General features: G+C 34.6%; 1 protein-coding gene across 2 annotated transcripts in view; it reads right to left on the bottom strand.

The window, feature by feature from the left end:
• The window catches only part of Sas-4 (spindle assembly abnormal 4), a 527,986-nt gene extending 522,450 nt beyond the window's left edge, over window positions 1-5,536 (bottom strand). For both annotated transcript variants that reach the window (XM_090396928.1, XM_090396929.1), the window contains exon 1: window positions 5,478-5,536. In XM_090396928.1, coding sequence (XP_090253054.1) covers window positions 5,478-5,526 — 49 coding nt within the window. In that variant the 5' untranslated portion in view covers window positions 5,527-5,536. The remainder of the gene's footprint in view (window positions 1-5,477) is intronic.
• Between the last annotated feature and the right edge of the window lie 9,420 nt (window positions 5,537-14,956).

Raw genomic sequence — 14,956 nt, 5'->3', positions numbered from 1 at the left:
TTCCATAACAAGCAAATTATGGTCTGAGTCAATATCAGCTCCTGGATATGTTGATATCCTTTTTACACTGTTTCTGTACCTGTTTTGTATTAACATATAATCAATCTGGTATCTTGCAATATCTCCTGGCATATTCCATGTATATCTTCTTCTCTTTGGAAGTTTAAACCAACTGGTAATATCAAGTATTACCAGTTGGATTATTACCAAGTATTACCAATGATTAGTTTGTGTCTTTTACAAAAACTCTATAAGTCTTTCACCTTTCTCATTCCTTTTTCCAAGGCCATATCTTCCTGTTATTACCTTCTCTACCTTTTCACCTACCACTGCATTCCAGTCTGCCATCCAAATGGTACACCTTTTAAGTTCTGCCTTTTTTCCCCATTATCTCTTCTATTTGATTATATATCTCTTCTACTTAATTTTCATCATGGTCACTTGTGGGCATATATATCTGTATAATCATTATGTCCACAGGCTTTGCTTTCAGTTTAATCATAATCACCCTGTCACTTTTATATATTATTTTTTCTACTGAATTTTTAACCTTTTCATTCAACACAAATGCTACTCCATTATCCCCCCCCCGCCATGTTCTACAGGAATATATAATTCTATAACCATCACTTTCAAAATCTCCTATATCTTCCCATCTAACTTCACTTAGTTCAACCACATCCAATTTATTCCTCACCATACATCAATGAAATTAAGAATACAAATGCCAATTCGAAGAGAAGAACACAACATTGCAGTGAATTGGGTGTTTCAAATTATTCTGCAGGAATCTTCCAGAAATTACTGAGTAGTAATACTGCTCTCTATCATAACTAATCATTAATGAAATTTTAGAAACTTTCATTATGAAGCCAACAAATGATGCTAAGATTTTTGCATTATGATTAGTCATTTTGACAGTTTCACTCCTAACAGCCTCCCCAGTTATTTCAAGACAGCAGCAATACACATTGCAATATGTTCTGTATAGCCTTGACACATCGCGGGAGAACTACAGCTTAGAGAAGGGATAAGAATTTCAAATACAGTGGCTGCACTGCATAGTTCAGAAAGCCTGGACAGAGGGACGAATTCCTGATGATTGGAGTAGAGCTCTCATAGTATCCATATATAAAAAGGGAAATAAAACTGAATGTGAGAATTACAGAGGTATTTCCCTACTGAGAGTTCCTGGCAAGATCTATGCAAGTATACTTGAGAAACGGTTGAGAAGAATTGTGGAAGAAAAGCTTGGTGAAGAACAAGCTGGATTCAGGCCAAACAGAGGCTGTCAGGATCAGATCTTCACTTTACGACAAATAGTCGAGAAAGCATGGGAATATAACAAAGATCTGTATTTAAGTTTTGTTGATTTGGAAAAGGCATATGACAAGGTGCCAAGAGAGAAGCTATTCAACACGTTACAGTCATATGGTGTCAATGGGGCATTATATCAAGCAATACTTAGTCTTTATTTGAGTTGTAAGTCAGCAGTCAGAATTGAAGCAAGTACAGGAAGATGGTTTAATGTTAAATCTGGTGTGAGATCAAGGATGTACATTATCCCCTCTGTTATTCATTATCTATATGGATCACATTATGAAGGAAAGTGGTATTAAACATGATATCAAAATTGGAGATGTTAATGTTAGCTCTTTGCTTTATGCGGATGATGTTATACTTCTAAATAAATCCACTACAAGTCTGCAATAGTCTCTGACTAAATTGAATAGCTGTTGTAATAGATATGGTATGAAGGTCAGCAATAAAAAGACAAAGACAATGAAAATAGGCAGAATCATTGAAAATGTCACCTGTGTTGTGAATGGACAACCTGTGGAACAAGTAAAACATTTCAGCTGCTTAGGCACAATTTTTACTGAAGATGGTAAATTAAATATAGAAATAGACAACAGAATCAGCAAAGCTGGTATGGTGGGAAGTCAATTGAATAAATTCATATGGAATAAGAGAGAAATTAGTCAGAACACTAAATTAGCTGTATACAAGACAGTGTTCAAACCAGTTTTAACTTATGGATCTGAGAGCTGGGTCAGAAGTAAAACACTTGACCAAAGACTAGAGGCCGCAGATATGAGAGTCCTGAGAAAGATTATAGGCGTGAACAGATGGCATCAATGGCAATATCATATTAAAAACGAGGATATTAGGAAAGAACTTGACATTGTCAGCATCCAGGAATGCGTTAGCAGAGCTAATCTCAGGTGGTATACGGTCACCTAAACATAATGGGCGAGGAAAGATTAGCAAAACAAGTGTTCTCTGCCAGGTTGGCAGCAAAACCACCCAGAGGAAGACCAAGATATAGGTGGATTGATACGGTACAAAGTGCCTTAGACGATAGAAATATAAGATCTGATAATGTTGGAGTCTTGACAAGTAACAGACTGATTTGGAGGAAAATTGTAGATAGGAAGTTAGTAATGATATAATTTTTTCATGTAGTAGTATCATATCCTGTACACCCCTTGTGGGTACATGGCAGGAATTTGATGATGATGATGAATGTAACGGAGAATAAATGTCTTCAACCCAATAAGAATTGCTTCAATAATGTATTCAACATATTACTGAACACTGAAAACAGAAATCCAACCTAAAAAATTAGACATAGAAATCACAGACACCCGTTTGGCCATATATCATGATGAAATAATATAATGGCATGATATAATGGCCACACATCATGATGAAATGGCCAATGAAAGTGCTTGTGAATGTTGCTCCATGAGAAAAATTAATACTAGATTGTAGTATGAATTGTAGATGACAAATATCTTGATCATTAAAGATGGAGATATAGTGCTTGGATAGTTGCTTACGGTTATCTGGTAAGCACATGAACCATTTGTGTAAGATCACTGGTGACAGTAAATGTTTTGACATCTCTACCTGCTTGATCGTTGCAGTTTGAACTGTGAATATTAAATTTTGAGATCAGGAAAACCTCACTATTAGGAAAGTTGAACTACAGAACATCAATATTTAAAGGAAAGATATTAAAAAGTTAAAAATGAATGGTGGTATTAAGAGAGCAACAGAGACAGTAAATTAATTTGATAACATGGCAGAAACCTTGAAGAATGAACCCTCTGACATAGTCTATGCCAGAGAATTTAAAGAACATATACACAGACTCCACCTGCTAGAAGAAAAAAAATCAAAGAGTGCATGTTTGAAAAAATGAGATGAATAGTGCTGGAAGAAGCTGAAATTTGAGTTTGTTACAAAAAGCATGGTTTCAGAGATGGAACTGAACCTTACTGGAGTTTAAACTAAGACTACATATATTTGTGAAGTAAACCTAGAATGTTTTGGGAGGTTTGCCTTTATCCATAGGTAATCTAGTTCTCTTTGCTTGACCTTTTATTGCTTTTTAGTTGAAATTGGAAGGACACGGACTATACATTAATGGATTTTTTTTTTACCAAGACACAAGGACCTGAAATTCAGGGGACACATTGCACAAGTTGTGAAGACATCACATTGGATAATGACATTGATGCAGAGGACCCTGCATGAAAAAATAAAGAGGTTATGATGCCATTGTATAAGACCTTGATCAGGCCTCATATGAGTTATTGTGCACAGATCTGGTCTCCGAGTTTTCATGATGACGAGGATATACTAGAAAATGTCAAGAGAAAATTTACAAAGGTTGTCAGTAGTCTTTGGACCACTTGACATTGTGAGAATGTAATTTGCAAAGCTTTTTGAATAGGAGGAAGAAGGGAGGGGATATGATTAAGACATATAAGCTAGTCAGGAGTTAAAGTTGACATGGAAGAGATTTTTCATAGAATGAGAGGCCATCACTGGAAACTGTATAAAGAGGGTGTGAGCAGAGGAGTGAGGAGAAGGTTCTTTGAATGGAGAGTGGTTGGTGAGGGAAATGCATTGCCTGAATGTGTTGTGAATGTAGACACATTGAATAATTTTAAAGCATGGTTGGATGAACACTGTATGCAGTAGTGTGTATCTGCCACAATGATTCTCTAACTCATGGAGGTTGGATGTTAATAACAACAACAACATGGAGAATTTCACCTGACTCCTCTGCCACTCACTCCACTTCAAAGAGGACCAATTCAAGAATCTTAAACAGCTCAGATATAATGGTCAGTTTCAATATATCAATCTTTACAAACATACCCAAAAAGAATATCTTACCATCAATATGAAATATCTTTTCCACTATCCAACATAGTTCTCAGCAATATTGGTTACTTCACAACTTCAGAGCATATTGGTTACTTCACAACAAAGGGAGAAAAAAAAATTGTACAGATAGAATGCACCACTATGGTTTCTCCCTCAATTCAAATTTCAACAAGGAAAATTTTGGAAAAAGAAAAAAATAATGCTCCTAACCAAACTATACTCAGGCCTAAAAGTTTGCCATTATAATGCATTTTCAATTATGTATTTTTTTTTTTTGTTTCAGAATCTGGGATCCAAGTCACATGGTGAAACAAAGAACTATCATACTTTGCTATTCACAATTCCTGACTAGTAACCAACATCTAAGAACCCAATTCATTATAGAAAAGAAAATGGTAATAACATCATGTCATGTTGTTATTATCATTATAACAACATAACAACAAATAAACTGAGGACAGTAATAATGTGTTCTTCCTGGAAACCTTAAAGCATTTTCTCAATGGCATCCACAAATACTCTCATCCTCCTCCTTTCTAACAATATGATATCATTTTGTTCATATACTGTCAAGACTAGGGGTGCATCAACATCAAAGCAGGATCTGGCCGAAGCACTGAGTATTAAGCCAAAGAATAACGAATGAAATTTTAGGAATGAATGTTTTTTTTTTTTAAAAAAAAACCTCATCAAAAATCAATAATTTTTTCAATATCAAAGCATTTTTGTTTCAGAGAATTGTATTAAACAGCAGTCGGTGCTCAAGAGTAATTATCAAAAAGAGCGTAAATGTATTCATTTTGGCATTGTAAAATAAACAGATCAATTCATATTTCATACACTCTTATGAAACTTGGAAAGTTTTTTTAGTTGTAAATCCATGCTCTGAAGATGACAGTTGGAAATCCAACAAAACATTAACATCTTAATTATTTATTGTGTTCTGTTCCTCTGGTGTCTATATTCTGCAGCACTGCTAGGAATCATTTTAATAAGGTGTGAGTTTGTTACACTATTATAAAACAAATATTACATTTTCAAGTTGTAATATGACAGCACAAAATTAAACTTCCCTATTCATTAAAGTTATTCATTAAAGTTACCTTTAATTAATACACTTTATATGCGTTGTTAATTCCGTAAACTAATTACCGGTTTCCCTATCATGAGAACGATTTTTTTTTTTTTTTTAACTTTCATTCAAACACACTTAGCCACTCAGAAAAAAAATAATGATAGTAACTGGGCATATTTAAGCTTAAAATTCTAAAGACAATGTAACATTTATATCTTACCTGTTACTTCTGGTGCCTTCAAAGGTCTTGGCTCAACTGTGTCAATCATTATCTGGCAAATCCAGTTATATATATATATATATATAAATATCTTTTTTTTTTCAAGTTTTGAACATGGCTAAAACAATAACAACACATATATGTAAGTTTCATATGAAAAATTAAAATATCAGCATAACATCTTTATTAAGAAGATAAATTCTTGTGTAGAAGTCAGTTACCAGTAACCTGATGATTTGGTGAAATTTATGATATGCAAATAATATTATACTATGGGACTTTTTCCCTGCATGCTGATGCTTTGCAATTCCCATTCCAACTCTCTATCTTATTCATATCCCACTTCATTTCAAGCCCTCACTCATCTGACCCTCAGTTATTTTAAGGGGGGGAAAAATGCCTATGATGCCTTTCCTTTTAAATGGCCTTCATCTGTAAGTATCTAATTATAAACATTTCACAATTTATATATTATTTATTTATGAATTCTGGGAAGTATTTTACTTTCACTTTGGCCCATTAGTCAAATAGTTGGGTTATTTGGAATTATGGCTGAAGCACTAATGCCAGTATATGTATGTTAATCATGCATGTTCTGTAAGAAGAAGAAAAAAAAAAAAACTGCTACCTCCATATAAGACTCCCTTCAGCTAAAAAAAAAAGAGTCCTTATTAAGGTTCTTCATCTCCTAAAGAAGATCAGAATTCAAGTCTTTCCAACCAAAGAGCACCACTACTGCTGGATAAGCTGGAAGTCTGTAATAGCAAGACTATCCTGTAAATGTAACTACAGTTTGTTAATATCAATCATTTGCATGCAAATCATAATGCATCCTTAACACTGGAATGCCACAAACACCTTATTAAAAATGCTTCATATCACTCAGACAGTTTTCACCCAAATTAGTGTTCTGATGTAGTGCCAATATCAACATGCAAGATGAATGTTGACATTTGTCAACATTTTTCCTGCAAATTTGTCAACAAAAAAAGAAGGTAATAAGCAGTCAAGATGTTGGTATGTTCAACACATGTGACTTCATTATGTGTAATGTGTGTATGATGTAATTGTCAACAGTGTGAGATTTAAGAGTGAAATGGGAAAAGAGCATGTCAAAAGTGTTTTGAGAGCAAATTTAAGCAAAGAGAAAAGGGAATGTAAGAGGAATAAAAAAGCATGTACTGTATAGTGATTACAATCAGAGATGTATCTCATGGGAATATATTTCTAAATACTTATACGGTTAACACATGGAAAAAATAAAGAATTTATTAAAAAATACCCCAATAACATTAACTGCATGTGCTCACAAGACACACATTTGTAAGCACATGTAATGTACTTACAAGTTCATGTCTTTGTCACAATGCACTATTAGAGTACAAAGGAACAATTGCAAAAGTTTCTACAATGAAATTTAAATAGTCTAAAAAATAAAATAAACTGAATAGTTAATGTTCATCACCTCCCAAAACACTAAAACTGGCATGGGATCAGAGTGATTAAGGTTCAGACGATTTCATAGTGTTTCCCACATTTCAAGGAAAAGACTATCAAATATGAATCTGCTGGGATGAAGAATCTTGGTCAGATTCAAAAGAACTCTGTGCCTATTGCCAATAACATGAGAAGCAAGGCCAGACTTGTTGAATCCAAAAATTCAATATAGCCTCTTGACGTTCTTTGATTCTAATAAAAGAGCAGCCAGTCTGTCCAAAGTAACAAAGATGACATGAACAGCGCACTTGATAGACAACTGGTAAGGAGAGAGGTGATAATTTGTTCTTGGTAGATAGCAGGAAAGAAGTTTCTGAGCTGATTTGAAGGATGTGTAATTTGTAAAGAATCTATACTATTTGTTTAGATGTTCCTTTAAGGAAGAGTATGATAATTCTTCTCATATCAGATTGTAGTCTGGCTGAGGATGATAACCATTAATAATTGGAATGTTCAGCACATAATAGTTTCATTGTAACCATTAGCCATTCAGAATGATTATTATTTTTTTTAATTCATCTAACAGAAGGGAATTAGAAGGACAGATTGCATAAGCTCCTTGTACTAGACTTTTGATAATCTTTTGAGATGAATGATGGTGAGAAGACAAATGGATGTATCTGCCAATAAAGGTTGGTTTTCAATAAACTGAAAATTCAACATGACTAGGATTTTGGATTATTAAGGCATCCAAAAAGGGAAGACTGTTGTTGAATTCACATTCAATCGTGAACTTGATAAAGGGTACAAAGAGTATTTTATCTAGGGATCGCAGTAATACTACCTGCGAATGGGAGGCAGAATTACTACAAAGACACCAACCAAATGAAGCCAAATATGCAGTTGAAGGAAACTGGTAGGAAAGAGTTGATTTTCTAGATGCTGCATGAGATAAGCCTGCCCATTACAAAGACTGAAGATGTGAGTAATGCTATTAGAACACAAAGAGATAAGTAAAGTGAAAGAACCTATAGTTTTGGCAGATATGAATGACTTCAAAGGTGACAAGTATGGAATGAGAGGATATGGAAGTGTTATGGAAAAAAAAGCTCTACCTATTAAGGAAGCAACAGATAAGTGTGTATGGACCACCATGGAGGTGAGCAAGTATCAACAGGAATGACTTAAGAATACTAAATGCATTTTTTCAGACTTCAAATCTGAATGAAACGGTTATCATAAGTTGCAAGAGTACCTCCAGACCAAAAGAGATATTGCAATTTATGTATTCTAATGCCAGACATACTGAGAATAAAGGTGAGAAGTTTTTGGAATTGATTAGTTTGACTTAGCTAAAAATTATAAATATTAGCAACACTTGCTTGACAAAAGAGGACAGAGAGAGGGGAATAGAATGCAAATACTCTATTTTCATGGAAGAATATCATCAGTGATATCAGAAAAAAACACAAACCAATAAGAGAAGTTCAACAGGAAAGCAGGGCCATAGGATACAGTGCAACGACCTGAATGATCAGATGGTGTGACGTAGAGGTCAATAAGACAAAATATGTAGTTGGTTGCCACTGAAGGCCTTAGTGCACAAAGAAATATGTAATTCCATGTCTGCAAATTAGCTAAATGAGCACAATGCAAGTAATCATTAAGGAAGACTAACTATGGGAATATACATTGGAAGGAGAAAAGGTCACATTACAGGAATTATAATTTAGGCGGCTACTGACAGATAATTATCTAAAATGGCATATAATTGAGAGAACATAGGTTAACAGTGCTAGACCTACTGATAAGATCACAGAATTTGTCCATAACCAAAGTTCCTCATCTGGATATGGTCTATTTTGCAAATGGAAAGAGGTCTTGAAGAATTTTCAGTATATTAAGAACTGATAATTGACACCTCAAACCATTTGAAGCAGTGATGCAGCATAGCAAACTCCAAGGGAAAATTGTTAAATGGACATGGGAAAGTAAGGAATATGTGAAGGAAGCAGCATTAGGCTCCACACCCTGAGCAAGGGTGTGGAGTCTGGTACAGGTATATCAGCTGGGAATTAGGTGGATGAGATCATTCAGTAGAAACTGGAAGGAAAAAAAGTGTTGAGGAATGAGGCATAAGCTCAAACAAGAAGGGTGACGAGCATGCAAAGTTAAAAGAAAAATAGATTGAGAGAGAATTGGCAAAAAAAAAAAAAAAAAAAACTGGCAAAAAAACTTTTATCATTATAAAAGTTACTTTATAATAATAAAAAAAAATTAATTATGGAGGGCTAACACAACTATACACCTCCGAATCAAAAAATTAGAATAATCAAAGAAAATGTGTTGAATGATTTGCAATTCTAATATATTGCATAGAAAATAATTATTATCAAATATGAATTAGCATCATCTAAATCTATATACTTTGTACACATAACCATGTCAACACATAAAAATGTAATATAAATTATAAGAAAACTGTTATTTGAAAACATTCACAAAATTATAATAATTTTTAACATGGTTCAAAATATTAGAATGCAAAAATAAATGCACAAAAATTAAAGTCAGAGGGAAACAGGTTAATTAGTACTTTGTTGCATCTCCCATAACTTTTATGACCATCCATAAATGGTTGGCCATATTATTTACTAGCAGTTCATGGTCTTTTTTTTTTTTTTATCAAATGCCCAATTTTTATCTCTTGGGCAAGTTCTTGAAGATGTTTCTTCATAATTCCCCACAAATTCAATGGGATTTAAATCTGGTGAGTTTGCCAGCTAATGAATTACATTGATTTGCCTTTCTTTGAGCCATCTAGTAGTGGTCTTGGAAGTGTGACAAGAAACTCAATCTTGCTGAAAAAGGAAATCACCATCACATAAATCTTCCGATGCCAGTAACGTAAGGATGAAGAATTTCTTGGAACACTTTGGAATTGACTCTTTCATACACAATACACAGCCTACCTGGACCCCCGTAGTCATACAAGCCCATACCATGATAGAGGTTGCAAATTTCACCGAGTATGTCATGCATTCTTTACCAAATGCTTCTTGCTTAGACGCCAAACACGTATCCCTTGATGACCATGGGACACACAAAATATACTTTCATCATAAAAAGTACCTTTTCCAAGTCCTCTTGACCTCACAATAGTCTCTGCTTACACCATCACACTCTAGCTGCCTTTTGCTTGGAAGTCATGAGTAGCAGCATCTTCGGCACATGTGATTTAAAACCCAATTTGTAAAGTCGTCTCAACACAGTACATTTAGACACATTCACACCTAGTTCTTTCCATCTCCTGTGAAAATACCTTACCCTTCGGAAGCAGTTTTTCTTCACATTATTCTTCAATCTCCTCTCATCTCTTGACCACTATTCCAGTAATTATTTTGAAAACTCCAGTTATTATAATATATCTCAATACTCTACTCACGTTGTTTGAGAACATTTTAATTCCTTAGTTATAAACTGTTCAGTTTGGCCTTCTTTGTGTAGAGACACCATACAAAACTTCTTAGCCTCCGATGTCACTCATTCGACCCATGTCGAACATAAGATGCACATAAAAAAATGTGGTACATCACATGCAAATAAAAAAAAATAATAATAATAATAAAATTACTAAAATATTTATATAAATTTCATTGCCGAACTGAAGTCTTTTGGCTCTTTATTTTAGTAATTGCTTTTACACACCAACCAAGAGTTCACTTACGAAAAATACATTTCTCTGACATTTCAAGTTCCTTAGTACTGAATGAAAGTTTTTGGTCTCTTAAAGGTTCTGCCTAGTCTCTGGAGAGAACCAACCAGTTCGAAACAGCTGTCAGGCCAGTGAAACCTTATCAAAATGGACTAATAAAAGGCAAATATATAGACACTTGGACAGTGCCTATATCTTTTAAGTAGTTCGCACTAAGGCAACTCGTGAATGTCGGGGAGTATATTCCCGTAAGCTCTCTGGTCAACTTACCTTACGAAACTTAAACTTTCATAGTTTCTACATTCGGCTTTGAAATAATGCTGGATCTAATATCCACTTTGCTTATATAATAAAATAAAATTTTACTTAACTTTTTTACCAGAGAAGCCAGCCAGTAGTAACTTGCAATTGAGCCCAACATGAAAAAAAGGAATAAATATGGAAACAAACAAATAAACAAAAAAATAATAAAATGGTCATTTTTTGAGAAAATGTAGGATGTCCTTTTAAAATAGAACTTTTAAGTAGCTAAAAGTGTTTTCCTTTAATATACATACTATGTATCCTTACCATTTTAGGGTTAACATTTTTTGTGTTAGGACTTAAATATTATCTTCAAACTATAACAGACAGGAACAAACAAAACTTGAAATGCATTCTCAATGGAGAACTCAAAAAAAAAAAAAAAAAAAAAAAATAGAACATTACAACTATTTAGGCACAATTTTTAGTGGAGATGGAAAATTAAATATATAAGATGTAAGATGAGAGAATAAACAAAGCTAGTATCATTGGAAGGTAAATGAATAAATTTAAATGGAATAAGTAAGATAGCCAAAACACAAAACTAGCTGGCGAAAAGACAGTGTTCAAACCACTTTTAACTTATTTATCTGAGAGCTGAATTAAAAGAAAAAAGTGAATAACTAGATACTGCAGTTATTAGAATTCTGAGAAAATAGGATAGTAAAAACATGGCAATGGCAGAATCATTAAAAATGAACATATTAGGAAGGAATTTGACACTATTGGCATTCAGGAATATGTGAACAGAGCTGATTTCTAGTGGCCACTTAAATAGAATGGAAGAAGAAAGATTAGCAAAGCCAGTGTTTGATGCACGATGGTAAAGAAAAAATACTCGGGGGAAGACCAACCAACATGCAGGCTGACTAATGCAGTTAAAAGTGCCTTATAAGGCCAAAATCCACATACCAGCCACTGATTTAAACTTTAATTTAATGCTGTGTTGGATTTCCTTTAGCCCGAATTACAGTACATATGCAGTTTGGTATAGATTCCATCTAAAGCATACCAGGCAATCGACAGCCAGTCCTTTAACTAGCTCAGATTTGACAGAAGAGGACTTTGTCCCAGGATCTGTTTTTCTAACGTTTCCCATACATTCTCAATGAGGTTCAGATCCAGGCTTTGTGGTGACTAAGGAAGATGGTAGAAAACACTGTCATGCTTGATGAACAATTTTTGCATTGTGGACAGTAGCATTGTCATCCATGAAAGTACAGTCACCTGCAGGATAAAAAGTCAACATTGCAGGATGAACTTGATTAGCAACAATGTTCAGATATTCCTTGCAGGACACCCAAGCTTCCAGCAATATCAAGAAGGTTGTTCCGTACCAACAGAACATGACACCACCTCCACTGCCTTAAGTTGTATTTAGAAGGGTTCACTGCTTCATGGGCTCCTGTCAAACTCACCGCCTACTGTCTGTAGAGAACAAGGTGTACCGTGACTTGTTGGACCACAACTTTTTTTCCAATCTTCCAGTGTCCAGTCATGGTGTTCCTGATACCACTGTAAATGACCTTTCTAATTCTTTGCAGAAATCAGTGGTATCTGATTTCTCTAAACCGATCCTTTTTCAATTCCCTATACACAATTCAGTGAGATATGGGTTGGAAACAGTCTTCAAATGCTTTGGTTGATTGATGCACACTGGAAGTTCCATTTGTCTGTACAAGCCTTCTCAGGTGACAGCAATCTCGTTCCTGACAGTGTCTTAGGACCACAGTTATGCCTCTTAGGCAAGCAATGTGGGATATTTTTCCACGATTAAATACCTGAGATATCTTACCTTTTGAGAAACCAGTCAGCTTTGCTGTTTTCAAAATCATAGCTCCAGCAAGATGGGCACCCACAATAAGACCTTTATCAAACTTCTGAAATATCCTTTATTTTTCCTGTTGTGATGAACACTACTGATGATTACTGACCAGCAGCATTCTTAGTTGCCCAAAACACATGATGACACATGCACCCAACTATTTTGCATATATGTCGTAAGGGACGTTTACATGCATCTAAATAAAGGTTTCTAAAGTCAGTGGCCGGTATGTGCATAACATAACAATATTGGAGTCCTGGCAAATAACACTAATTTGGAGGAAAATTTTCTACAGGAAGTTGGCATTAATGTAAACTTTTCATGTAGTACCATCAAAGTATCTTTGATGGCACTACACGAAACTTTGAGGTTACATATTGGGAATTGGATGTTGATGGTATAAATTAAAGATACCAAGAAATTATATACTTGGTTAAACAAATAAAATTTATCCAAGTGTAAGCAAACAAAATTTATGCCTGAAGTATTTTCAGGACTGGGGCAACTTGTATATAGAAGCTGACTTCACATCACTTGCCTTAGTTCCCATAATGCAAAGCACGTCTTTACAGGTATGTATAATGCTATGCATTAGGGGAAGGGTCACTACCCTTCCCATATATTGCATATATGGGATTACATATCCCAGCTAAACAACTTGCTCAGGCAAAAGAAAACACCCAGCATAAGTTGCTCACACTAGGTGCTTTCATAGGCTGAATACTCCACCTTCTGATTATACATACTTTATGTAGATGACACAACCAAAAACAATCAATCTACAAAATGAATTTCTAGTTTTTTTATGATATTCTCATTCAGCACACTAAATTCTCTGGACTCTACTCCTATCACAATGTTGTCATACAATAATAATTACTTTACATGTTACTACTTGCATTACTTGCTTTTCTTTGATATATGTTATGCTATTCCACAGATATTGTGCAAAATTTTAGATAGCTTGAATATCAGTCCACGCAGGACTGAAAAAGCTTTCCACTTGACCTAGACCAATTCTGCACAAATGTAAATATTATTTTCCCACATCAATTGAAGATTTAATATGATAATGAATATGATTATTATCAAAAATATTTGTTCTGTCGATGTCTGTATTATCAATCTTTGCAATATTATCATCAAAGACCCCCCCCCCCATGGGGTCAAAGACTCATCGCAGGAGGTCCCAAGATGGGTCGCAGGTCATACATGAAGCTCATCATACCGTGCCTTAAATAATTCAGATTATCTCAAATTCTCAGACACCACACTCTCAGGCAATGCATTCCAATCATTCATAACTATCCATGCAAAAAAAAAACCCTGCTTCTCATTCCCTTGCTCGCACCCTCCTTATACAGCTTGCAGGGATAACCTCTTGTTCTCTCACCATTTTATGAAATATCTTTTGAACATTAATCTTATATCAACCCCTTACTGACTTATATGTCTCTATCATATCACTCCTACTCACTAGAATCAGCAATTTACATCATCTCAACATTTCGCAGAACAGAAATTATCTTAGTCAATCACCTCTGGACCTTCTCCAATATCTCTTCATCCTTTGAAAAGGTGGTGACCAAATGTGCACACAGTAGTCCATATGTGGTATAATCATGGCCTTATACAATGGAAAAAATTGTGTAAGACCAGAATTGTTTTACTTTTACAAGTCAGTATCCTCTGCATAATTGCCAGAATTTGCTGTGTTGTCCTCACAATTTCAGCAATCCCCTCTAAATTTTATATCCCTATCTACCATCACACCCCAAGTTCTTCGATTACCTCCACTTCTCCACAATATTCATCTTCTGCTATTTATCATCTCTCTCTTTCTGGCTCAAGATATATATTCCACATGTACCCAACTGTTTTTTTAATTAATATTAAACAGATAATTATATTATTATAATCTGCTGGTTTCATACGGAGGCAGCTGGGCTTTTTCTTCCTGCAACTAAAGTTTTTCATTCAATAAAATAGAGAAACCATTTCAGACAACATACTTAATATAGAGTGGGGGTAAAGAAAAGAAAAAGTTTGTCCTATGGTTGTGTAGTGCGTCCTGTCCCTGTGTGACAGAAATATCATGTAATAATTTTTGTTCTCGACTTGCATAGCGTTCATTTATGCCTACCTTACAGGCACTGCAAAGTACGTGTAAAGAAATAAAATAACACTAATTACCTGATA

This window comes from Typopeltis vanoorti, chromosome 8 (genome assembly GCF_054136105.1).
Source record: "Typopeltis vanoorti isolate ZY-2024b chromosome 8, IOZ_Tvanoo_1.0, whole genome shotgun sequence".
Taxonomy (NCBI): Eukaryota; Metazoa; Arthropoda; class Arachnida; order Uropygi; family Thelyphonidae; genus Typopeltis; species Typopeltis vanoorti.
The sequence above is the reverse complement of the archived record's forward strand: the minus strand, read 5'-3'. Positions and strand labels throughout refer to the sequence as shown.